This window comes from Amblyomma maculatum, chromosome 6 (genome assembly GCF_055883805.1).
Source record: "Amblyomma maculatum isolate TAMU_Amacu chromosome 6, ASM5588380v1, whole genome shotgun sequence".
NCBI classification, from domain to species: Eukaryota; Metazoa; Arthropoda; class Arachnida; order Ixodida; family Ixodidae; genus Amblyomma; species Amblyomma maculatum.
The window spans coordinates 79,096,607-79,122,916 of NC_139349.1; the positions used below are offsets into that span (position 1 = coordinate 79,096,607).

The window sequence follows — 26,310 nt, forward strand, 5'->3', positions numbered from 1 at the left end:
CAAGACGACCGAACCGAGATCCTGTGCTGCAAACGGCGATACAATTAGGTATCCTTCACGGCTACCCTCAAAACATCAGGGACTGACCGCACGTATAAACAGCCCAATTTCCTGTCCCAGATGACTTTTCGAAAGCACCCCACCTAGCGGCAAGGCTGACTCGCTGCACTACCTTTGACTCTTCGCAGGCATAGGAAAGCCGTGATCTCAATCAAGTCGTACCAATACTGTCTGCTGACGCAAACTTTTGAACACGCCAATATTGAGCTTCCCCTTCTGTAGAAAATCCGGCATCGACAATATCAGCAAAAAATCTTGGATATGCTTCTGGCAGGTGGTGGTCACTAGGTGGCACGTACTGATACTGACTGGTAGTCGGGTTGCCTGAAGTCAAAAGGCTGCACTGCATGGCCACTTTGGCGCACAGTGCCAACTCGGGCTTCGCTTCTGGGATAGGCGGGTGCGGTCGTAATCCAGCCCTCCAGGATCTTCGGATCCCGAGTCAGACCCATATAAAAGCCACGCAGGTACGTTCGTACGACGTCGTTAAAGCGGGACTTTATATTTATTCTGTCCGCTGATCTGGCACATGACATGATTAACCGGAAGGATATGGGAAAGTCGAGCCTAGACTAGACTAGTAATGGTTGTGGTGGTGATGATGAAGATTGTGGTTGCCCTTACCTGTCGTATCCAGCTGTAGTAATTTGGAGCCGATGCCCACACCGATGAGGAGAAGAAGGACGGGTCGTAGTGCTGCCCACTGGCCGCACCCGTTGCCGGCGACGACTGGGAGGACAGCACTGACTCCAGCTGCGCGATGTACTTGATGGCCATCCTGCACCACAAAAGATTCTGTCACGTTCTGAGTTCTTACGGGCCGGTTTTTCTACTTAATTATTTTTACAGCGCTGCTCTGCAGCCCTTGTTCCTGGATTGCGCGTCGGCGTTGTTGTCAGCCAGTATAGCTTGCGGCGTAGCAGTTGGAGCAACCGGCCACCTGCTAGGCATGGCAGGTAGAAACAGAGCAAAGCGCCACCTTCCACCCGCCATGGCTACCACGCGGTAGAGGGAACAGATGGAAAGAGATGGAAACGGTTGGTAGAGGGGAGGAGGAACAGGGAGAAAGACTGATATACGACGGGTAACTTGAGCAGTGAGCGACATGAAAGTGGCCAACACAAGAAGAACTGGTAGGGTGCCTGCAGTGTGTGTTAACCGAAGGATATGGTCATGTGTTGGAAAACATAGAGCAGGCCCTAACTGTATATACTTGACTCTCTCCAGTATTTATATCATCATATCGCAAAACTGAAATGCCTGCAGAGCCGCGCTCAAAATTTTTACGTTACTGAATAGCGTTGCCGACGGCTTTTTCTTCGTCACGGCAGCCTCTGCTTGCAGCTTTCCTTTCGTTCTTCTTTTCCTTTGGCTTGGTATAAAAACCCAAGCCACACAATAAACCTTGTTCTTTCTGCCCCAGCCATCAGTCTCGTTGGGCTTTAACGGGTTCCGCCGCCGACCCGTTGGCAGGCGTCCGCCAGGCGCTGGCGGTTTGTAACACTGACCATTAATATTTGCCATGCCGTTGCCCAGCGCACTGCCGCTGTTTCCTTCCGTGAGAAATTCTGGCGCCCGCAATAAAGAGTAGTAAAGTGGGTGCGCATTTGAAGCTCCTAGAAGCCCTGTTAGAGTGTTATACATTTTCCTATCGGCTTGATGCGGCTAAGCAACGTAGAGAGTATCTACTTCTATGCGTCTCGGAGGTCACAGAACAGTTATAATGGTCGAACCCTGCTTAGACGTACAAAAACGCTGGCAATGAGCGGTACGGCTACAGGTATGTATTCGTACGAAAGAACAGGAGTGTGGGCGGTATACTTGCCTGAGCGACTCGATTTTGGAGAACTTCTTGCCGGGCGGCTTGCAGAAGGGCAGCTTCTCCCTGAGCAGGTCGAAGGCACGGTTCATGTCACGCATACGGCTCCTCTCGCGGTCGCAGGCATTGCGCTTCTGCTCCTCGCGACTCAGCGTGCTCGAACTACGAGCTGCAATTCATTGGGATAGGGGGAGCGGGTGTGCAGAGAGGAGGAAGAGCGCTTGGTCAGAAATCTAGTCAAACAACGAGGTCGCGTATACGCTGCTGCAGCCTACTGTTCGAATGACTCTCTAAAAATGCTTTACTTTACAGGTTGCAAGGCACATTGATACAGAAGGGCCTTTGCGTGGCAAACCAAAGGATAGCTTGGCTCCATCTGATTGCTTTAAATGCCAGTGTTTTTCTCATAGTTCTTTGTAACGCATGTATGCTACTTCGGCTTAATCACCAAAGACTACGTGATCATAGGTTCTCATGTTACGTCATGTGTCACCTGACACTGTCATTATAGTTTGAAAAAAAAAAAGTGGGAGGGGAGGCATGACTAATAATTTGGAGTTTTTTCGCAGTTGCAGGCCCATTGAATGCCAAACAATTTTGCTTTCCGGAGCTGTAAACACTCGCACACTGTATGAATTACTCGTTGACTTAAACGGATCACATAATAATGGTGCGAGTCAGCTGTGTTGGCAAGGGCAACATTGAGACTTCGCTGAAAGCGTGTTACTGCATGTGCAAATTACCCCTGTTCTATCCAGAGAAAAAGCCCCGGCCCAGGACGGCGCCGAAGCAACTTAGGTCCAAAGCTAAATTTGTTGTCCGCCGGTGGTTCGAAATCGTCCTTAAGTAAGCAAAAGTTAAAATTTGGATCTTTAGTACGCGCTGGCCGAATAAGGCGACTGTTAGCACAAAATATACTTAAACTTCAAGGTCACCATTCGTACTTCGTCGAGACCGTTTTTCTCCGACACGGTGACATGTCTAAGCGATATCACACCACTGCACTGATACATCTGTCCTCAGTGCCAGCTGTTTTTTCGAACCTATCAAGGTTCTTCCGGGATCATAAGAGTGACATCCGCCACCCAGTATAATTTTATGATCATTAAGTTGTCGCTCGCATACACAGTATATGAAGAACGCCATGAAGTAGTCATTCATATGAAACAAGCCAATAGTCTACGACACAGCAGCTTCCAGAACTCTGGTTTCTTGTAGTTTATGGTCTATTATCTTGAGGCTATAAGATGACTACACTAATAATTTCCTACTGATCAACAGCACAAACTAAAAAGCGGCAAAGAGTACAAGTACCAGAGATGTCAATGAGCAATGGATCCCCAATCGTTGCTCTCATGCCTGCGCTTGAACTTGTTAGCCAGTATATGCCGAGCGCAGTGAAGCCGGAAAGTGCACGTATTATGGAAATTGTACTTGGGAACAATTGTGCCTAGAGGCGCATTGAATGAGCTCAGCTGCAGGAAAGCAGGCCCACCCCGCGTGATCATAGGCGGCGTATCACACAGTGCACACGTGGGCCAGCTGGTGCCGTATATCCAAGTGAGCCACCTGGTATAGGAACCACGTGAGCACAATGTGACCCATGTGGCGTCGCCTGGGATCATGCGGGGCTGGTGGGCCGCGCCCTAGAGGACGACCTCGTGAAGGTTGTAATACATGCTATCGAGGCCCATTCGAGACCGTGGACGACAACAAACTAGCAGCCTTTTTTCTCTCAACTTCCGCACGCTTGTACTGCCATACACGTGCAAAGAGTGCACGTCAGGCACTATATTTACGACTAATCTTAACAATTTAAAGGGTGAGCAAATCACTCGGCCAGATTAGGGGCGCTTATAGTCCGTATTGTTAGCGTTTCTCGATCGTCGGCGCAGGCTGCCGTCCAGTCACGTAAGCTACATGAGATCCCCTTGGGTCAGCCAGTAAGGTAAATGTATCACTAGGAGACATGGTTTGTAAGTTCACACCCCAACCTGATTGCACCATCGGGTCATGTTTAGATTTTTAGCTACCATTCGTTTTCCATATTATTCTGCCTCCTTGCTGCTAGTCATCTGAATCTCGAGTGTCAGAACCAAATTTCTCGCTGGCTATTGGCCCATCACAAAAAAAAAAAAAAAAAAAAAGTTACAAACGATAACAGGGCGGGAAAGATGAGTGTTATGAAAAATATCTTTACAAAATAGGATTCCGGACAGCGGAATACATCGCAGTAGCAACGCGGACAAGATAGATGACACAAACAAAGACCAGACAGGAAGATATCTGAACACAAGGCTGCAAGAACACAGAAAAACCCTTAAAGCTATGAACTCGGGTGAACTATATATAAGCAAGCACTGCAGCCAATGAAGAACTGCACACCTTCCTTTGAAAGAACAGCTGTTCTATGTAAGGGATCAAGTGGATGCAGCTAGCACAGAAACCGGGTTAATTAGAGAAATATGGGAGTGGCCTTCGCCCTGCAGTGGGTATAATCAGGCTGATGATGATGATGATGTTCTATGTAAATGCCATGACAATACTACAAAACTGATTGTGGAAGCTCAGGCCACTTCAAAATTTATCTGATAAATGTGTCACGACCGTGCACCTGAGCGAAAAAGAGCTGCTGTTTCTAAGCGTTCATGAACGCGTTAATGACTGAAGGGAAGGAGTTGGAACAACGAGATAATCGTGTCACGGTTGCGTGTGTTATTGTTTATTGCTGCTTAAATTTCTTTCTGCTGTCCTGGTACTGGTGCCTGTACAAGCCAGTTCAAGTCAGCAAACGTTGTTAGTGCAGCGCTCTGTTCGCGTCCGTCTTTCTTGCCCGGGTTGCTTCTGTGTGATAAACCAACAAGCCAACCAATACGTTCATGCAGGCCAACAAAAATAGCGCAGGCACAGAACAAGGACAAGCAAGGACGCAACTTCCAACAGTTTATTATGAAACGCAGGGTGGTAAATATACACGGTGTGGTAATGCATTGCGCAGGCGCAGGAAGACCAACAATTTTCAATAATTTCTCAGATAATTTAGTTCTTTTTGAGATAAACCTATAGACGATTTCGCAATGCACAAGTCACCTAAGCTGTCTATGGCTCCAGCTTCGATTTTCCCGGGTAAGTTTGCTAGGGTTCTTGGTGATCACCTTGCATGCCTCATAGACAAATACACAATCTTCACAGTTTCTGTAGTGTACACCAAGAATTTCTTTTACATTGTAGCGATGCTTGCGAAGGCGTTTGCTCAGGCACCTTCCAATCTGACCGATATATTTCTTTCCGCATGTCAATAGAATGCTGTACACAATTGATTCTATACATTCAACGAACTTTGTCACATGCTTCGTAGTACAACCACCCTTTTTCGCAGGGCCAGGTCTTGGCAACTTGCAGAGTTCCTGCAGCTTTTCAGGAGCTGAAATAACGACTTTTACATTGGTCCGTTGTCCAATCTTTTTCAAGCGATGGGACAAGCCGTGAATGTATGGAATAATAGCACCTTGTTTGCTTATTCGCTGAAAGAGGAGGTGGGACATCTAGAGGGAAACAGAGCTGTCTCAGAAGTATTTCGCAATACTTGCAAGGACATGCATAGGAAACCCAGCATCAGTTAGCCTCTGTACTTGTTCAGCAAAACTTGCTGCTATTAGCTGAGGGCAGGACATCTTTATGGCATTGGAGAGGCATAACTTTGCAATTCCCCTCTTGGCAAGATTGGAGTGCGCAGAATCATACGGGAGCCGTGACTTGTTAGCGCGTGGCTGATATTTCCAGTAAATCTGATCGTCCTGAAACAAAAGGTTGATATCAAGGAACCGGATACCACCCCCTGATGGCAACTCATGCGTAATAACTAGAGGCGATAAACCTGTGCGTACGAAATTTAGTGTGTTAGTGGCAAGTGATTCGAAGGAACCAGAATCACAGTCAATGAATATTAAATAGTCGTCAACGTATCTAAAAATATTTGTTACTTTTTAGCCGGCAAGGTGGCTGCAACGCGCTCTGTCAAGCTCGTCCAATTATAGATCGCTAAGCACGGGGGTAGCGCACGACCCTATACATATCCCATTTCTCTGCAGATATGGCGATCCGCCCCAGTGAATAAAAAGTGGACTTGAGAATAGAGACTTCAAAGCTCCAAAAAGCCACTGCTAGACGTACCCGAAGCATTCTGGAAGTGAATAACTCTAAACTTGCCAATGCAGGTTTGAACACAAGGAAGCAAATTAGCTTGCGACAATGAATAAAATAAATCCTATAGAGAAAGCTCTTAAACTCTATAGCGGTGGAAACTTTACGTAAGTTATGACAGCATTGGAGTCTTTGACTAGGAAGGAATCGTTGATTTGTAACAGGCTGAGCTTTTCTTGAAGGAAGAGAGCAATACACTTTTACCACGTGTCACTCTCAGAGGCAATCGACCTGAAAGGAACGTTCCCCTTGTGCGTTTTAACACTGAAGAAGATATCAAGGTGATCTTGTTTGGACGATTTTATGCCTTTTAAAACTCTTTGTAGCTGCAGCCTGTTACAAAGCTCATTGGCTCTAGATTTCAGCTTAGGAATAGACCGCTTCAGGTGAGATTCGAAAGCATTAGCGACTGCTTCCAGGGCTTTAGCACTGAAAAGTCCGTGGGACATGAGAGGCGATTGCCCTCTCATGCCCTATGGGTGATTGTCTTGTTCCTCCTGCGCCTGCGCAATGCATTGCCACCACGTGTATATTTACCGCCCTGCGTTTCGTAATAAGCTGTTGGAAGTTAGCGCTCGTGTGTGTCCTTGCTTGTCCTTGTTCTGTCACTGCTCTATTTTTTTACATGTGTTACCAACAAGCCCAAGCTGCCACCTTAATAGGTTTAAGCAGGATTCTGGAGGTCGTATCTTGTAACGATTCTCATCGGTAAGAATAGTTAACGTTAAAGGTCAGCCCCGGATTTTATAGTGGAGACAGGGACTGACGCTGACTGCAAGATATCAACTCTGAATTTAGAGGCGGCAGCTGCGTATTCCAATACTGAACGAAAAATAAACCGCACAGAGAACCGTTGCAAATACAAATCCAAGGACTAGCATAATGGCATGATTCTCTCCATTTATATATTTTTTCTTCATTTGTATTTCTTTTCTGCATTCGTCATTGGCTGAGACACCTCTAACCTACTCCATTGTCGGGGTCAGCTGATCAGCACGGCAGATGACATTGGAATAGAGCATTAAAGGAATCGTTACGTTTTACCGGCCCAGGTCTATAGTTTCCATAACGCAGCACTGCTTCGTTGCTGTATAGAGCAGATCTTAATTCTGATTGAAAACGCCATACCGATGGCATTCGCCGTAATGGGCGTTAGTGTCCTTGTATATGCATTACTCACATCACTCTATGCGTTATCGAGGCAAATGCAGCAAATGCAGCAGACTCTGAGCATGGGCAAATTGTACATCTCGAAGAAAGTGCACGAAGCCTTCTTTGGTCGACATCATTCCCTGAACAGTCGTCACCTTTTAGTTTCAATTCGCGACTATCATTATTGCTGAGAGATTCTTTTGTCCCATACTATTTTTCGTTGCATGCTGTCATGAAAGAACTGAGAGCTAGTGAGCAATAAATGTCCTCTGCTGACGTATACTATAACGCTGTGCTGGGTGACAGAAAAGAGGGGAAACAATAAAGAATACGCAATGCAATCCATTTTCATGGCACTATTAGACTCGGTCAAAGAGCACAAACGCCATAAAACTCAAAATGGAATCTACAGCCGATATTTACAATTTGCAGGAACGATGAAACATCCATGCTTGCTCGAATCTGGACCACGCGCGCAGTTTCCACATTGAACAAAGCACAGCGTGCTAGCTTAAAAGTGAGTGTGTTAAAACAGCGCTGGAACACGGAAAGATGGAAAGACAAACACAAATTGCGCTGTTTTAACATAATGTCTAACAAACTAGCCCAACAAGCCACTTTGCTTAAAATTCAGGTTGTGAACCGTTGCTCGGCTAAGAATATTTCAGCATTTTGCAACTCGCATTGTGCACGAGAGCTTGTGACACTGCGCACGTGTGAAGCACGATCCCGAATCCAGGACCCAGATGCAACGCAAGCCTGAGCGCGGGCAACTCGAATTCCCCTCGCGGCAAGCGCGGATCTCGATCCTGCCCCTTTCACTCACTCCTAAAACGTGGTGTAGATAAAGAGACAGGGAGAGATGTTCAGATGAGATAAAAGACAAATGGCACAACTGCGGAATGAAGCAAGTAAAAAGCAAATATGTGCTGCAAAAAGAATGCGCAAGGACCGGACGGTGTCAATCCGGTCGAGTTGGCGGGTAAACGAGGCTTAGCTCTGGAGGGGTTCCCACGTTTCATCTATCGCTCACTACCTGCCTCCCTTGTTTTGATTCTTTTTCCGTCATGCGTAGGTTCACTGCGTCGGCCGATCCGTTGGCAGTGTGCTAGATGAGCAGGCGTTGAGGGGGAGGGAAGAGGTGAGGGAGGGAAGGGAAGAGGTGAGCTGCACGGCGAGTTGCGAGAGCAAGCGGCGCAGCGCCGGGCGCCATTGTGGTCCCCTGTGCAGCTGTGTAGGAGGAGCTTCGTGGTCTCGGCTGCTCTCGAACGCGGAGTCGGCTCACGCTTCAGAAAAAACACCGTTCGCTTGCCTGCATGTATGTGTGCTTGCTGCGAGGCATCTATGCATTTACGGTGTAGCGTTTGAAAAGCATTAGCCGAACTCGAGATACCGTGTCGTTGTCATTGCGGTTCAGTTGAATGCCCTCCAAATGTGGACTCTGCTCATACACGAAATGTACAATGAGGATAAGGATAATGAGCACTTTTTACGCATGGCTTTAGTTGTCACTGCTGAGCGATGAAAAATAAGCCAAAAAAAAGAAAATAAGGGAGCGACAAAAATATAAACAAGGACAGAAAAAATAAATAAAAACTCGCACTCTACCTTTTCTGCTTGCTGAGTAACGCGGTCTCATTTTAGTTAGTCGCGCAGTGGTTTAACACGAGAAAACAATTTTATTTGATATTCAACCGGAAGTATAACCAATAGGCTTTTTGAAAAGCAAGTGGTTGTGAACGTACGACCATTTTCTAATTAAGTACTGATGCGCCTCGTTAATGTGGACATTTTAGTTCCCGAACAAAACTGCGTCGACCGTTATAACGAATCCGTCATAGCAGATTTGAATCGTCTGTTATAACGAATCACCGAGAAAAATATAATAGAAAAAATCACACGCGGTGCTTAAGGTCTACTTTGGCGCATTGTAGTGACCAGTTAAGTTGTTCTAAAAGGTAACTTTGGGAGCTACAAGCACGTTATTCTAGTTGTTATTTTTTATGAAATAGAGTGATATTTGTTTGACGCACCTATATAGATTTGACCGTGGCTTGGTGGTATCTCTTGGCCTAAATCCTACTACGGCAGCTCACATCCCGCGAGTCGTTGTATATATCAGCATTCAGTCAGATGACAGTTTCTGATTGCGTCTTTCTACGTGGAACATTCTGTAAAGCTTGTTTTCTTTACCGTCGGTAATGACACTAAACATAGTAGGGTGCATCGACTGAGAAACTTCGCAGTGTAAAGCACGAAACCAATACAAAAAGAGGGCCATCACTCAGTCAATTGCAATTTCAAACTGCATACCCTGATATCCGGCAATGAAAATGTACAATACGAAGCATCTACTTCATGCAGTAGATATTTTATGTTTGTCACTGTCTACATTAACGCGAAAAAACTACATATGCCTGAATGGTCTCTTTGCGCTTTCTCCTTGTCCATAGTAGAAATAGCGAGTTTCCATAATAACGAGGCACAACTATAGTGGCTTCACTTTGTTTATTCTGAGTACCCATGTGTTCAGCCTTTGAACCATTGCAAATCATGCAGTATTCACCGCAGTAAGAATGCCAGTCGAAACCTCGCATTATAAATGAGGTGAGTTCATTATATACACACGTCATTCCAGTACAGATTCCGCAATTTGCAGGTAGTGCGTTTACACAAGCCTTGTATATATATATATATATATATATATATATATATATATATATATATATAGTACATGCCACATTTACCGCATTGGTCAATGACAGGGGAAAGAAAGAAACAAGGCGAGGGCGAAGGAATTGAGTGTTGTTCACATTTGTAGCATGTTGCTTAAATTCCAGCAGAACATCTGCACGTATGCTGATCCCATGACTACCTTTCGCGCCATTGACTCTAAAGTGGCATTGCTTACTATACGCTAACCTGCACCGCGTTTCTGCATGACTTGTTTTCATAACTCACTTTCAGTGCTCACTTGCACGCTTGAAGCTCAGTTTATTGTACCTGAGAGTGCGCGTTCAGTCATGAACCGGCGATGGCTGCAGGAAATGGAGTATCGTTAACAAGCGGGAAAAGTTAATGAAAAGAGAGCCGAAGCCCAACATGGTGGTAAATGACGCGACAGATATTTGTTAATTTTTTTCTTCCGTAAGAATTAAACCGGGGCCAGGATAATACAACCGTTCTATAGAGCAGTTCTGTTCTATTTTTATTATTTTGTTCTATGCCATTGCACTTGGGGACGTCAAGTACCCGCTATAGCGAGGTCCGTAAGTCGGCGCAGCTAACAGTAGGAATGTAATAAAATATAAAGGGGAATTGTATTCTTATAGCAGACCGGGACTTGTAACTGCAGCTGCAATGTCTTCTGAACGCTAGTTACAACGCAGGGTCACCATGGGCGCGCAATCTCAACTGAGTGCAGGCCGCTCAGTGAGGTCCCTAACCCCAAAATTTCTCTATGACAATCGATAATTGCATAGGGCCAGAAGGAGAATATTGTTCACTAACCGAATCTTCGGAGATTGATCGACGCATTCGGGATTAAAGCAGGCTCTTCGGAACAAGCTCATGTAAGTCATATAACCGACACGCCATTGAGACAAAGAACATATGACTGAAAAAAAAAAATAATTCACGGCAAAGACAGCTCGCGGAAGGTGATGCCGTACGCGTTTGACAGTAGCAGGCAGAGCCGGTTAAGAAGGAAATGTCTGTTCCACGTAAACAGAATCGCCACGTGGAAAAAAAAGAACACGATGACGAATACCTATAAGTTAAAGATGCTGAACAATCCAAAAGTGTCTTTTCAGAAGATCCTACGACTATGTAGTACTGCCGCCTTACCTATTCATAGAAAACCTTAAGTCGCTGCATCCCCGGACCAGGACAATTTTTTTTTTTTTTTAACTACGAAGTTTCTGAGAAAGCTGTTTAGGTTTCCTTTGTAGCCGTATGGCTGCGCTTGAGTTGATGTCAATGAGTAATTACTCCCTTATTACAAATCTACTCCACCTTGGAGGTTCCTCTAAATATTTGGTCAACGACATTCCCACTTCGAGTTATTGATCAATTCGCTCTCGCCCTACCATCTGGTCTGCTGACCATACTGGTTAGCTAAGTTAGTAGAGTGACTACCCCGAAAAGGCGGTGGTCCCATGATCGATCCCCGGACCAGGAAGAATTTTTCTTGAACTACGAAGTTTCTGAGAAAGCTGTGTAGTTTTCTTTTGTAGCCGTATATGGCTGCGCTTGGGTGGATGTCAATGATGAGTAATTGCTCCCTTATTATAAGGTCTTGCATCAACCAAAACTGCAAGCGATACACCCAACATAGTTTTTAAAGCTCAGTTGAACATCTGACGAAGCTATAAAGTTATCTGCGAGTGCAGGATATCGCCTAACTTAATTTTAGCCGATGTTCAGTCCCTGTTGTCTGGGAACAAACCATATACCTAAATGTACGAGGGGAACTGCGTGTCTCTCTTTACTCAGACGTTACCTGTCGTGTGACAAGTGAGGTGAGCACTCTCAAGCGCCTGCTCGGCGTGATGTTGCTTGATTAGCTTTAGCGAACCATGTTCAAAGGGAAGCTCATCATTTATACTACCTGACAACGATACATCACGTGACGGTGTCTAGATCGACGAACTTCAGCGTGCCATGAGGGTTTCGCTAGGCGTTTTGACAACAGCAGTCCGCTTTTAAGACTGGCTTTACTCTGAAAGCCTGGAATTGTTGGCGCCATAATGATATTAAAAAAGTTATTTCTCACTCACGTCACTCAATTTTTTCTCTTTAATATGCCTTGCCTGCTGCGTCATTGTGGTCATTAGACGCTTCCGAGTTCATTACCTTTTCGGAATCACTGTTAGAAATTGGAAAAAAATTAAAACGAATAGGCGCGTAGGAAATGAGGCACATGAAGCGGCATAGAAATTCGCACTGTTGGCAAACTTGCGCGCGAGTTTTCATGCGCGACAGTTGTGACATAATCTTGCACAATAGTTATTGACTGTGGACATCTGGGGACTTTTGCAGGCTATTGAATTAGCTATAGTTTGTATATTAGTTTGATTCCATTAGTGAAGCTGTATGAAACCTTTAAAAAAATTCCCTTTAAGTGCTATTGCTGTGAGCATTAGGTGTACTGATACAGGAACGAGGTTCTCGGTGTCCTGTTTGAATCTGCCGCACTCGCTGCTAGCTCTTCTGCGTCAACGTTCGCTCATCAACAGTCACAATGCGCACTTTCTAGTTTCGAATATTTTACGTTTTGAGATATTTGAATGTTCATCTTTGGTTCGCTTCCCTTTTTTTCCCTCCAAAGTTTCGCTAAACTCTGCAGAGCTTGCGCTGCTTTGGCTTGACCTGTTTTACTTGGCAAAAAAAATATATAGCACGACCATCGGATTGAACTTTTTTTTTTTTTTTTTGTAACGCAGATGACAAGAGAATGCACGTTTAAATATAGAGGGCAGCTCTACTGCAGATAAAGCGACTGCCCTCATGAGAATAACTACGCCAAAGAAATGAGGATGCAGAACAAAGACGTAGTGCATTAATCAATATTACACCAAGACTGAGCGTCCTATCTACGTGTTGCCTGCGCCTGCAGCTTCTTAACACACCACCGGTGCCGAGTGGCCGAGAAAAACACCCGCGACAAACTCCCACTGCAATAGGGATGCTTCAGGAATTGTCGGCAAAAAGCAATGACGCGAACATCAGTAAACGACATAACATTTTGGAGCTTCTCATCTTCCCTTCAATGTTCGCAGGGACAGCGCTAAAACAGAGAGAAAAAAAAAAGTTTCAAGCTCGCCTCCGGCAAGTTTGCGTAGATCGCGCGTTCGTCGCAGCTTTACACGACGAACGGCACACAGGTGGTGGTGCTCGCCGGCATAGCTTCGAAGCCGGCTTTGCTTTCTTTATCTTTTCCCTTGCTTGCGTGGAATTGATGGCACTTAACCGCACGCACCTGTGCCGCCAAACTGCAAGAGCGCTCGTGACGTCTCGCGCGGTTGCTGCAAACAGCGGCGCTCGCAATCATTGCCTGGTCCTCGCAGCTTTCGAGCTCGCTCTTTTGCTTTTCTTTTCATTTTAAATGCCTTCCAATAAGGTGAACCGGAAACACTTGGCGCCATTTTGTCATCAGGGTTAGCAGCTCTACCGTTACGCTTAGTGCGCAGTTCTAGTTTCACATTTCTCTCAAGGGCATGATACTTTCGTCCGTCGGAAGCAAGTATGAGGACATCGTCAGATGCAGAGAGCACTGTAGCTTCCAATTCGGCTATACCAAAAAATGGCAATTACCCTCCCACTTCCTCCTCTTTTTTTTTTTTTTTTTTTCTGGAGCGAACGCGACACCATAATTCTACGACCGTCTCGTGTTTCCTGCTATGAACCGACAGTGCAGAGCAGTGCGTGTCCCTGGAACGTAATCGTCTATTTTTCCTTTTTCTGTTTAGTACTACGAAGAGAGCACCCAATAAGCACTCCTTCTGCGTGCATGGTCATATCTTCACCAAGTGTCCCTTAGTATGCACACATACCACCGTTATACGTTTATGTCCCCTGTTTAAAACGTAAAACAGGGCAGTAATTGCATAATGATTTAACTTTCCCTTCCCCTCCTTACGGCACAATTGTTGAGCAGATAACACAGGCACTAGCACACAAAGTTTGCAGGGTAGCCTTAAACTCGTTTATACACTTACCAGTTTCTTGTTCTGTTATGACCACAGCACGTTAAAATGATTATTTTAAACCCGGTATCTCTTTTTCGTAGATGAATGTGTTCTCACAATAAATTTTTTGACTCAACAAAGATGGAGGCACGCACTGGTATTCCATTGGAACCATTAAATACAGTGTAGGTTTCTCGGCGTTTGGCTTCAGCCACTTGTGCAAGCTTCAGGAGCAAATAACTATATCCTACGACATATCGCCGAAAACCCTACTTTGCTCTTTAGCTGCGCAGCAGCGTTTCTACTGCAATGAATGAAGCTATTTTCTTTCCATTTCCGCTTTTGAATGCGCGTCGGTGGTGAAATGCTATAGCTACTTCACAAACCTGCGCTGCACCACAGGACGAGAGAGACATTTCAGGAACGAGCCGGATTTAAGTCGTGGCAGGCAGCTCATCCCCAAACGGGCAGCTCATCCCCAAACCGATTTACCTGGCTGAGTCGGAGTGCCACAATGACTTTGCGAGCTGTAAGGCGAGCTATTCTCGAAGGCCCAGGATTAATCTCGACTACCTATGGTTCTTAACATGGGCCGAAACCTGAGCACACTATTATTACCTTTTTTATTTCGCCTCCAAAGAAATGTGGCCACCACTGCTGGGGTCGAAACCGGGAAACTATGTTCAGCAGCCGAACGAAGAGATTTGCCTGGATTGCTCAAGACATCTTATGACTAAGACCACGGTAATGAGCTGGGGGGTGCAATGCAGAAGAGACATTTGCGTGTTTTCCCCAGAGCGTGCAATGGTTTCCCTCTATTCGAATGGCGTGAAAGTAGATACGAAGAGAGAGTGAGGGAGAGCGGAAGTGAGGGTGAAGGCACGCCGTGGAACTGGGCGCGTTCCACATCGCGGTGCATTGCCGAGGAGGTAGTACGTACGGAGACGAGCCATGGTCGTTCTTCGCCTGGTTCTGCGGCCGGGGCCCGTGCTGCCCCGCGAGGCCAAACGGCTGCTGGTCTGGGCGACTACCATGGTCCGAGAAGACCGGATGTCGGACGTTCGAGAGGGTGACTGTATGACTACTAGGACGGCGCTTTCGCCGACGCTGTAGCAGCGGACACGCGTATGTGGCCCGGTGGACGGGACAAGCAACTCGTAGGAGACAGAGAAGCACGACGCAGGCCCACACAGTGTGAGAGATCTCTGAGCTGCTACAGGGCGCTCTCTCTCGTTGTCCCCCGACAAGGACTGCTGACAAAGGGTGTTCGTGGGGATCGGCGAGATCCCAGGCGGCACAAGTGCACAGGCACCTGCAGCACAGATGTCCGGCCACGTGCGTTGGCTGCTGCCATGTCTGTGTGTGTGCCGCAGCCGCCGCAGCAGCAGCACGCCAGCAGTGAGTGTGTGTGTGTGCGTGATCGCGCCTGCCCGCCTGCTCAAGCGCCTATGGCTCGTTGTCCCGAACTGCCTGCCGGCTGCGTTCGTGCATGCATGCTGCTGTTGCTGCCGTGCGGCTGATTTCTCCGGAGAAATATATAGGCCGAATGTCTGCTGCGAGCGCCTGGAGACCGACGCACACACAGCGCAGCCACCGCGCGAGCACCTCACGGTTTTCCCGCCCAAAGCGGCGGCTGCAGCGAGAGCGGAAATGAGAAAAACGACACTTCGCGTTTATTACTCCCCCTCGAAATCTTTCTGAAAAGCAGACAGAGCTCTTTTAACGCGCTCTTTTGCATCTTCTTTCGTTATTCCTTCCTTTAGGAGCGAGCGCCGCAGCCGTTTCGGGTTCGTGATGCGGCGGCGCGCCAGCTCACGACGGCGACGACGACGGGTCGACGTAATAGCTGCGCGCTGCGCGCGCGCGCGTGTGTCGCTCTAGTCACGTGACATGCCCCGCCGCGGCAACTGTTCAGTCGGAGCCATGAAAGGCGACTGCAACTGGGTCGTTGTCATTTTGAATTTCATGATGCATTCTTATTTTATTTTTTTTTTCGACGGAGGCGAAGCGCGCGCTCCTCTTGAAAATCGGAGACACGCGCAAGCTCTCAACATACCTTCCTTCATTATCTCTTAGTTCTTTACTTCTCACTTTTCAATTTACATTTGCGGCAAGGCCGATTCGCCTGTCCCTACAGTACAGCTTGCATGTACACCACAGAGTGAAGTGGATAGCATACTCTGCAACTTAATCTCATTAACGCCAAACAACGCTCTTTTTTGACAAGAAGAGCGCGTCAGGGGAAATGCCGCTCATGACATGCCGCACAGTATCCTCAATGACTAGCGGATGCACATAATAGTTATCGATTGCGACATCTGCTACAACTGGGATGAGAAGACGATGATGTCCCGCCTGGATAATTAATTAATGTATTCCTATCACAACAGTTGGACTAGACATCACGAAATAGAAAACAGTCGCTTTTCACGAGGGGGTTAGCACAAAGACATCTTAAGGAATAAATTTTACCGTTTAATGGTTTTCAGCTTTCATTAAAATCTCAATAAATGAGCGCTTGGACGGATAAAGCCCAACGCGGAATTCCTTACTGGTTAAACGACATTGCACATGGTGCAAGAAAACTTTGCGCCTGTCTAATCGAAAACATAATTCAGGTTAGACGCTCGGAGGTGTCTTGTTTAGTCATGGGAACATCCGAGCCCTACAATGAGGGCCGTCAGGTTTGTTGGGATGTGGAGTGAGAAAGGGCGTCGGAGTGACAACTACCACTTCACTTTCATCCGGAGGAGGTTGAAGATTAATTCCAGGAGTTTTCGTTAAACACTGTCTTACGGTAGGACTGACGAGAACTACGTTAATTTTACGTGCTCATCCATGGCGTTCTTACAGGGTGATACAGCTGTTTAATGGATTTCCTTCGAATACCATGGTTCAGCCTTACGTAACACGTCATTAGACTCATTACAGTAAACTCAACGGTCTCTTTCTGGCGAAAGAGTAAGTCATCCACATGGGATGGGACATGAAGAAGATGTGCTCTGTGAGCCTCTGCACTATACTTCCACTCTGCACTATACTTCCCACCCCTGAAATAAAGGCTGAACAAACTAGTACTTTAGGAATCGTGTACGTTAATATTGGTCCGTGAATAAAATTGTTCAACAAGACCCTAAAGGGAATTGCGCAACTGGTTTCATAGCTAGAACCTTTGTCAGAGCTTGTTGATTCATTGCCAATGAGTGGGAAAACAGCGCAAAAGAAGTTATGCAGGAAAAACGCATAAAAACAAAGGATGAGAGCTCATCCTGTGCTTTTCAGCGCCTTCTGTCGCGCTTTTTTTTTTGTTTAGTAATTTAGCCCCAAAAAGAATGAACATTCACTAACCTAAAGATTAACCCTCATTGGAAATTAGTCACAATCTCCGTATGTTGCGAGAACTGTGCGGTGCAGTTAGTCCCATTTCATACATGGGGAAATTACTTGTGAAACGCAAATTAAATTACGAAATACCTTGCAAAATATCGCAAAAATGTATTAAAAGGACATTCCACAAAGTAATGACATTACATTACAGTTACTTAGCAGAGTAATGCAGTTACTCTTAAACTTTTTTCATTCGGAAAAAAAAGCTAAGAAAAAAAAGTAAACAAAAGAATCTCGCTGCAGACGCGACGCGCATATTTCGTGTCCCCGCCAAATTTCGTCCCAGGCAACTATTGCCCCCATCTTTCCTACAGCACGCACTGTTGCAAATGTAAGACCTCTGCAATAAAGCAACAAAAATATAAGCATGTTCAAACTCTTGTCTTTTGCACTGCGCTCAAGACAGAAACGAGCGACGAACACAGCGCCCTGCTGGCTCAGTGCTGCCTCCACCGTTCGAAGCCCTCAAAGCAGGTCCTATGAATCGAACACAGCACCTTGTGCTCATTAAGTGCACACCATAGACATTTCATCCGGTCTCTGCCAGTCTCCCCCGACACCACCTTTCTCTCCCCGCGGGGACAAGTGCTATCATGCGCATCATTATGCCCTAGCTAGGCGACGCAATAGAGTGGCACTGCGCGCTCCCAACTAGTTATGAACTCCGGCCTTCTTACACCACTTGCCACTTCGGAGGCCACTTGAAGCCTCGCATCTTCCTGCTTGGAGGATGTTTGCGATCACCCATAGAACACCTAGTTACCGGATGATATAGGACACAACTGATCTAAGACGAATAGTTCTACTCAATTCCATGTTTCTTTTTTTTTTTTTTGGCGATCCGTTACGCTTTCCCAGACTTGTCGCCCGTGGTTCTAGCTTTCGAGACATCTTACTGGGCGTATGTGTAGTGTTGCCCAAAGGAAATGCAGCGGTGCAGTTTAGTAAAAATAATTTCGAAAGGAAATAATTACTTTTGGGTCGGAATTACTGCCTAAAGTAATTCATTACATTACTATTTACCAGACTAGAAAAATAACTCACATCATTACAAATTACTGCGAAAACTAAACGAATTAAGTAATTTTACTACAGTAATTCAATTACTACCATGTCCGACCCATTTTATATGGTTCAAAGCTTAGAATGCGGACCAAGGTACAATCACGTTACCCAGATGTGTAAGAGATGTGGATGAGATGAGATTCTTGTTGCCACTTTGCCACTACGAAGAGTATGAGGTACTGGGGTCTTTTTTTATTTTATCGGCTCATTTTCAAATTATTAAGGCGAAAGCCTTTATTGCTTCATCGTTGTTGTCAGCAAAAGTGTCACGCTTTTGCGCCGGCTCTGATTGGCCGAATCGGGATGACGTCATGGAGGTCTCGACCAATTACAGAGCACCACCACAGTATGCATGAATGCGTGTCTTATATGGCCATATGCAAATTAATGTTTGGTTACTAATTATTGTCTAATTATTGACTAATTAAATCACTATTTGCGAATCACAAATTACTAATTACCAATTAATGACAAACTAATTAGTAATGTCAAACTACTATTCAATGACTATTTAATTAGTGACTTGCTAATTACTAATCAGTGACAAGTTGTGTAATAAACTGATTAATCACTAATTAATGCCGCGCCTCCCGTAAAATCAACCAAACAACAGTAAATGTAGAACAACTGCGAATATACAAGGAGCGGATCTCGTCGCTGCCAAGCAGAATTCACTGAATAAATTCACTCGCAGAATGTGAAAGAGTAGTCGCTCGCTTTATCGTAGCAGCATTCATCGCTACATGCGCAACAGTCGCGTAGCAGAATGCAGCACTCAGGCTTTCGCCTTTCATCACTTTAGTCGCCAAAACGTCCTCGAATTTTATCTTAACACACCGTTGTTACGTATATCCAATTTTGGATGTTACTCTATGTCCTCTTTGAAAATTCAGCGACACAGTTTATAGCTTCCCTAATCCTTAAAGCCTGTGGGCCTCTTGCCAACTGACGCCTCGGCACCGCTTCCTTTTCTTAATCCGAACGAGAATGTACCCAGATGCAATCCGACGGATGGATGATCTGTTGGTGCGGGTGTTATATTCATCGCGACGGCGAAGCTTGATAAGCGCGGAGCAAAGCAGATAATGGGAAGATGTTCTGCTCGAACACTGCTGCAGCTCGGAGACGCTGCCGATGGGCACCGCGGTTGCGACGGCGCTTTGCACCCGTAGTAACGTTCCTGAGGAAGTGCCGCCGCCTCGAGACGGAGCCTGTCGCGGTACCCGGCATGAGTGGCTACGTCTACCGCACCTCATCTTGTGCCGCAATTGTGTCTTGCTGGCATGAGGTTTCTTTTTTCCGCAAATTTACTCGCCTCGCAGGCATAGTTGCGCGTATCTTTTTTAAGTCTTTTTCCAACAATAGTTATGTAGCACCTTTGGCCGCCTTTTGTTCCGGAATAAACCGACGTTTTATCGCCAACACTCGTGGCGTTTCATTCGTGCAGGCCCCACGAACCCAACTCGAGAAGGCATCGCCTTCAAACTTACAAATATAAAAAAAGACAATATTCTATGTGATAGGGAGGCGATAACTATCAGAGGAAAGCTGAAAATAGTGCTGGGCGTAAGCCGTTTGAGAGGAGCAGACATTTAATGTTTTATTGCTCTTGCGACATCTTATTCTACTTTCCTAGATGAAAACTAAGCTTGCAATACTTTTTTTTTTTTTACTCGACAGACGGAATCTAAACTTGGCCATTCCCGGTAAGTCACCGCCTTTGAGGCGATCGCTGCTGGTAAACGAGTCGGTGAATTGTAATCCTGTCGTATAGTCGAAGGAGACAAAACCTATCTTTCTTTTTTTGTTTGTACCTTCAGTGACTAAAGATTAGTCCCTATAGAATAGACAACGTAGCATTACGCAATTTCGGCGTTATGTGAAACAAAATCCCTGCAAAAATCCTGCTTGTGTGCAGGATTCATTCATTCATTCATTCATTCATTCATTCATTCATTCATTCATTCATTCATTCATTCATTCATTCATTCATTCATTCATTCATTCATTCATTTATTCATTCATTCAGTACTGCCAGCCTTGGTAGGCTCAGGCAGTAGGAGAAGTACAACATGAAAATAAACGGTACTAACCTTTTGCACCAAACAAAGAAAAGCAAACAAACGGATAGGCACGTTTGGAATGAAACATAAAGAAGGGAAATAAGATGCTGCTAAAATATTGTGGTAGAATTTCAGACACAATAAAAAATACTCACAAATGTCGGGACAGGAGAGAATGACGGTGAGAGAAGGAACGTGTTTGGTCCTTCTCTCTTACCCGCGATACATTAGTGGTGCGGGAGAGATACAACTTTGGGTCTCAATCTACTCTGTCCTTCTCTCCTGTCCCGTCTCTAAACGCTGTTTTTTTTTTTGTTTCTCTTTTCGTTCCCTTCCAACATGAACCAACAAGCCCGACTCTACCCTCTTATTGGATTTATCACGGTTAAATCTAGTTATCCGAGCGTAAGCTTTGTTAAGCATGGCTACACGGCCTGATGCCTGTGCCGAAGCGTTGACGCACTCGGACAGACACGCACCTCAGAATTTAAACCCCGCGCCTAGTGAATTGTTCAGCGCACGTTAAAGAACTCCAGTCTAAATTTCGGAATTACTTCACTGTGCCGTCTGTCGGCTCAAGGTCTGGCGCGCAAGTTGCAAGTTGCTGTAGTTACAGTGGGAAAAGTGGAGCTCTCGCTCTAGAAACAGGTCTTCGTTATTGCAGCACCCTTGGGGTAAATACAAACGATTCAATTCTGTTACAATTCTCGCAAAAAATGAGTTAGCATTAGCTCGTTCTATAGTCCGATATTCCTGTATTATAAAGTCATGATCAATTATTTTGCATATAGAGAGAGCGGTTGATTGAAATAAGGAAATAAGGGTCTTTGCTAACCCGGTCTTGTTGTTCGGTATCTCAAATAACATTTTAAAGCAAATTTTCTTCACCGAGTGGAGAGAGCGCTTTGGAAAGAGAGAGAGAGAGACTACTGAGACATCGACTGTCAGAAAACGAACCCAAACTACTATGCAAAATTTTGCAATTATTAAATGCGCAGTGGTTAATCACGCTGCTGAGACTAGGGTAGAAGGAAAACATGATGAAGTAGTAGTACACGAAGAAAAATGGCGCCGACAGAACATTCCTGATTCTGTGAGCGTTCCTTGGCAATGTATAGTTGCAACCAAACGGAAAACCACGAAGCATCTTCAAAGCTTCAACATTTGACGCCCCTCCCCCCCTCCCCCCCCTCCCCCCCTTCTCTAAGAAAGAAAGAAAAACGTCGGAGCGGATTCAAACCCTACAAATTTATAGAAAAAAAAAAAGAAAACCCTGATCGATACCGCCGCAGCCGATCACTCTGCGTGTTCAAATGCCATTCTCCATCCTCTCGTGCTGTGCTTTGAATGTCATCGTCCTCATAAACTTTCATCTAAGCTCAGTGGATCCATATTGCACCGCTATTGCCGTCATAAGGTTCATTAAGAGCCCACAAATTTGGCAGTGCGCTAACACTAAGTAAGGTCCCGTGTGATTGATTTCGGCAATCTTTGTTGAAGCCTGACCTTGAAATTCCAGGCTTCAAGGACGTGCTTTAACACATACTTCACATTTGGACAACTTAACTAAGTCGGCTGCAATCTTCATTTGTATCAATTTTTTTTCCCCCCGACAAAGCGCATCTATTTCGGCTTCCGAGGCACAGCCGTCATAAACGCCACAGGAAATAGACGACGAGTGCGGATGGTGGCAATGTCGGCATGCAGCAGTGGGAGCAGAGCTTCAAGAGCTCAGAGCACATTAAGCGGTTAAAGGGAGAAAGAGTATACTGTCTCTACGACAAATATAAATTTATAATAGGTAATGGTGCGATATATGGGGCATAATTAAATATTGTAGATGGTGCTATATGCAGTTTTACGTGTCGGTATACAATGTCCTCTTGAGCCGTCTCGCCTAGGTCGTAGGTTATATATATATATATATATATATATATATATATATATATATATATATATATATATATATATATATATATATATATATATATATATATATATTGATACGGGGCAGAAGGCTAGCACAGAAACCACAGCAAACGGTTTCTTCAGCTTCGTCCTCCTTTCGCGGCACTACTGTTAATCGTCCTCTTTTTCAACATCCAGCAACGCGCAGGTCATATATGTAACATTACCCCCCCACGAAAAGCACAGTCTCGGTGCGCATTATGTCGAACTACTGCAGGTGTAGTAACGCTTCATTCGGGCGACATGAACGTTCTCGGTACGTGGCATAGCGGACTGTTGCGGCGGATGCACAGGGGTGATCTCATATGTCACAGGAGTGACTGGCCGTAAGACACGGTAGGGTCCTGCGTAGCGTGGCATGAGCTTCTCACACAGCCCAACTCTACGAGCCGGAGTCCAGAGCAAGACGAGAGAACCCGGAGAGTAGTGTACGTCGCGGTGACGAGAATCATGGCGGCGTTTCTGGGAATTTTGGGAGGAAGCTAGTCGGCGGCGGGCAATAACCCGGGCGGCGTCAGCTCGAAATATGGCGTCACGAACATAGGAGCTGGCATTTACGGTGGGAGGCAGTACGCTGTCAAACGGAAGGGGAGGGTCGCGGCCGTATAGGAGATAGAAGGGGGAGTAGCCCATTGTGTCGTGACGGGAGGAATTATATGCGAACGTTACAAACGGCAAAGTAACATCCCAGTCACGGTGATCATCCGATACATACATTGACAACATGTCCGTGAGCGTGCGGTTGAGGCGTTCGGTGAGGCCGTTCGTTTGTGGATGGTAAGCGGTGGTGAAATAGTGCTTAATGGAGCAGAACCGGAGAATTTCGTCGACTACCCGAGCAAGAAAGCAACGGCCATGGTCAGTGAGCAGCTGGCGTGGAGCACCATGGAGCAGGATGACGTCGTGGAGAAGAAACGCAGCCACGTCAGTTGCACAGCTGGTAGGTATCGCTCGGGTGACAGCGTAGCGCGTAGTATAATCCGTGGCCACCGCAATCCATTTATTCCCCGACGAAGAGAGTGGGAAAGGCACGAGGAGATCAAGGCCAACTCGGGAAAACGGGTCTACTGGAATGTCGATCGGCTGCAGGTATCCAGCAGGCACCACCGATGGCTTCTTCCGTCGCTGACACCGGTCACAAGAAGCCACGTAACGACGAACAGAGCGATAGAGGCCCGGCCAAAAGAAACGGCGGCGGACGCTGTCGTACGTGCGAGATAGACCAAGATGGCCCGCAGTGGGCACGTCGTGCAGTTGCTGTAGAACGGTGGCGCGCAGGTGTTCGGGGACTACGAGCAGAAGCTCGGCGCCATCTGGTCGCATATTCCGCCGGTATAAGGTGTCGTTGTGGAGCACGAACAAAGCAAGGGTTGCATCAAGGTGATTAGTGCTGAGGCGATTGATAATACTGCAAAGCTTGGGGTCTAAGCGCTGTTCATGGCGAATGTTTAAAAAGTCAGAGATGGCCAATACACATGTGTCATCGTCACACTCGCTGGTGGGTGGTGGATCTACCGGGTTGCGGGAGAGGCAGTCGGCGTCAGCGTGCAATCGGCCGCTCTTGTGGACGACAGAAAAAGTGTATTCCTGAAGGCGGAGGGCCCAACGCCCCAGGCGACCAGTAGGGTCCTTCAGCGTAGAAAGCCAACATAAGGCGTGGTGGTCGGTGATGACGGAGAACGGGCGGCCAAACAAGTAAGGGCGAAACTTTGTGATGGCCCACATGAGGGCTAAGCACTCACGTTCTGTGATCGAGTAATTCCTCTCAGCCGCAGAGAGGAGGCGACTGGCATAAGCAATGACGCGAGTGCGACCATCTGCTGTTGGGCAAGAATGGCACCAATACCGTGACCACTGGCATCGGTGCGTACCTCCGTTGGAGCTGAGGGATTGAAGTGTGCCAGGATGGGTGGGTTGGTGAGGGCCGTAATGAGCGCAGAAAATGCTTGAGACTGTTCTTGGTCCCAGCAAAATGGAGCGTCGTTCTTCAGAAGATTGGTGAGTGGGCGAGCAGTCTCCGCAAAGTTGGGGACAAACCGCCGAAAATAGGAGCGAAGGCCTAGAAAACTACGCACGTCACTGGTACAGCGGGGTGTAGGAAATGCTCTTACAGCACGTATTTTGTCTGGATCGGGTCGAACGCCACATGCGTCGACCACGTGACCGAGCACCTTGAGTTCACGTCGGCCGAAGCTACACTTCTTCGAGTTAAGCTGAAGGCCAGCTCTTCGGAAGACTCCAAGAATGGCCTCAAGGCGATGGAGATGGCTCTCGAAGGTCAAGGAAAAGACAATAACGTCATCGAGATAACATAAACACGTCGTCCATTTGAAACCGCGCAAAAGAGAATCCATCATGCGCTCGAATGTTGCGGGCGCATTACATAGACCAAAAGGCATCACCTTGAATTGGTACAGGCCATCAGGTGTGACGAAAGCGGTCTTCTCTCGATCCCGTTCGTCAACAGCGATCTGCCAATAACCAGAAAGGAGATCAATCGAAGAAAAATAGCTGGCACCGTGCAAGCAGTCAAGGGCATCATCTATCCTGGAGAGCTGGTAAACGTCCTTCTTTGTAATTTTGTTGAGATGTCGGTAATCAACGCAGAACCTCCAGGTATTGTCCTTCTTTTTAACAAGCACAACAGGTGATGCCCAGGGACTGCTGGAAGGCTCTATAATGTTCCTTGCCAACATCTTGTCGACTTCATCTTGTATAAGGCGACGTTCAGAAATGGCGACTCGGTAAGGTCGTCTGTGAATTGGGCTGGCGTCTCCGGTATCGATTCGATGTGTAACGAGGGACGTTTGACCCAAGGGTCGGTCACCAAAATCAAAAATATCTCTGTACGATGTCAGTAGGGTCGTAAGTGCTTTAGCACGATCAGGGCGCAAGTCAGGAGCAACCATGCCGGATATACGGACCTCCTGAGGTGGGAACGGTGCAGGTCGCGTCGGCACTGCGACAATAGGGTCACGTAAAAGAGCAGCCACAATAAACTCCGACAATGGGGTCAGTTCGGCGAGAGAAATGCCCTCAGGAAGAACTTGCACAAAAGAGCTGAAGTTAAGGACTGGAATACAAGTGCTGTTATTCGCTACATGCACCATATTGTGAGGTAGAGCGATGCTACGCTCAAGTGTCACGTCAGTTATGGGGCAAACAACGTAGTCGCCATCCGGAACGGAGGGAAAAGGCGACATCAGCACATACACTGCGGCTTCTGGTGGTAGGCGACTAAATGTAGCGGAGCGAAGACGGAGCGTTGAAGTTTCAGGAGCTTTGTTGTCAGGGCAGAGCAGCAGGTCTAGATGAATCAGTCCAGAATAACAGTCAATGAGAGCGGAGTGTTCTGTTAAAAAGTCGAGTCCTAATATAACTTCATGAGGGCAACTGGTGAGGACTGTAAATAGCACAGGGATGTGGCGGTCGGCAATGGTAACTCTCGCAGTACACATACCAATGACAGTAGTTGTGTTGCCATCAGCAACACGAATGGTAGACGAGGAAGCAGGTGTGAGGACTTTGTTGAGGCGTCGACGGAGCGAGGAGCTGAGAACAGAAATGTGGGCTCCAGTATCAACAAGGGCAGAGACGGAGACTCCGTCCACAAGAATATCAACGAGGTTTCGTCTAGGTGCGGGGGTCAGTTCCGAGTTGACAGTCCGGGTCGGGAATGCAGCGTCTCTCCAGGGCGCTGCACTCGCTAGTTTCCCGAATAGGTACCGGCGTGTGATGGTGAGGAGCTTCGGCGAGATACCGGTGAACGGGATCGACGAGCCAGTGGGGATGGAGATCGGCTGGTGCGACGGGCAGGGGGAACGGTTTCGTTTCGAGTCTCATCTTGTTGAGAAAGATAATGTCCTGGTCCATCGTAGCCTGGTCGGAGCTCCTCTGGTTGGAC

General features: G+C 46.6%; 1 protein-coding gene across 1 annotated transcript in view; it reads right to left on the reverse strand.

Annotated features, from left to right (window-relative positions):
* Window positions 1-26,310, reverse strand: part of LOC146186080 (uncharacterized) — a 37,887-nt gene that overhangs the window by 4,064 nt on the left and 7,513 nt on the right. Inside the window, exons 3-4 of the mRNA XM_084606997.1 lie at window positions 1,886-2,048; window positions 685-838 (exon numbers count right to left, since the gene is read on the reverse strand). Of these exons, the coding sequence (XP_084463123.1) occupies window positions 685-838; window positions 1,886-2,048 (317 nt within the window). The remainder of the gene's footprint in view (window positions 1-684; window positions 839-1,885; window positions 2,049-26,310) is intronic.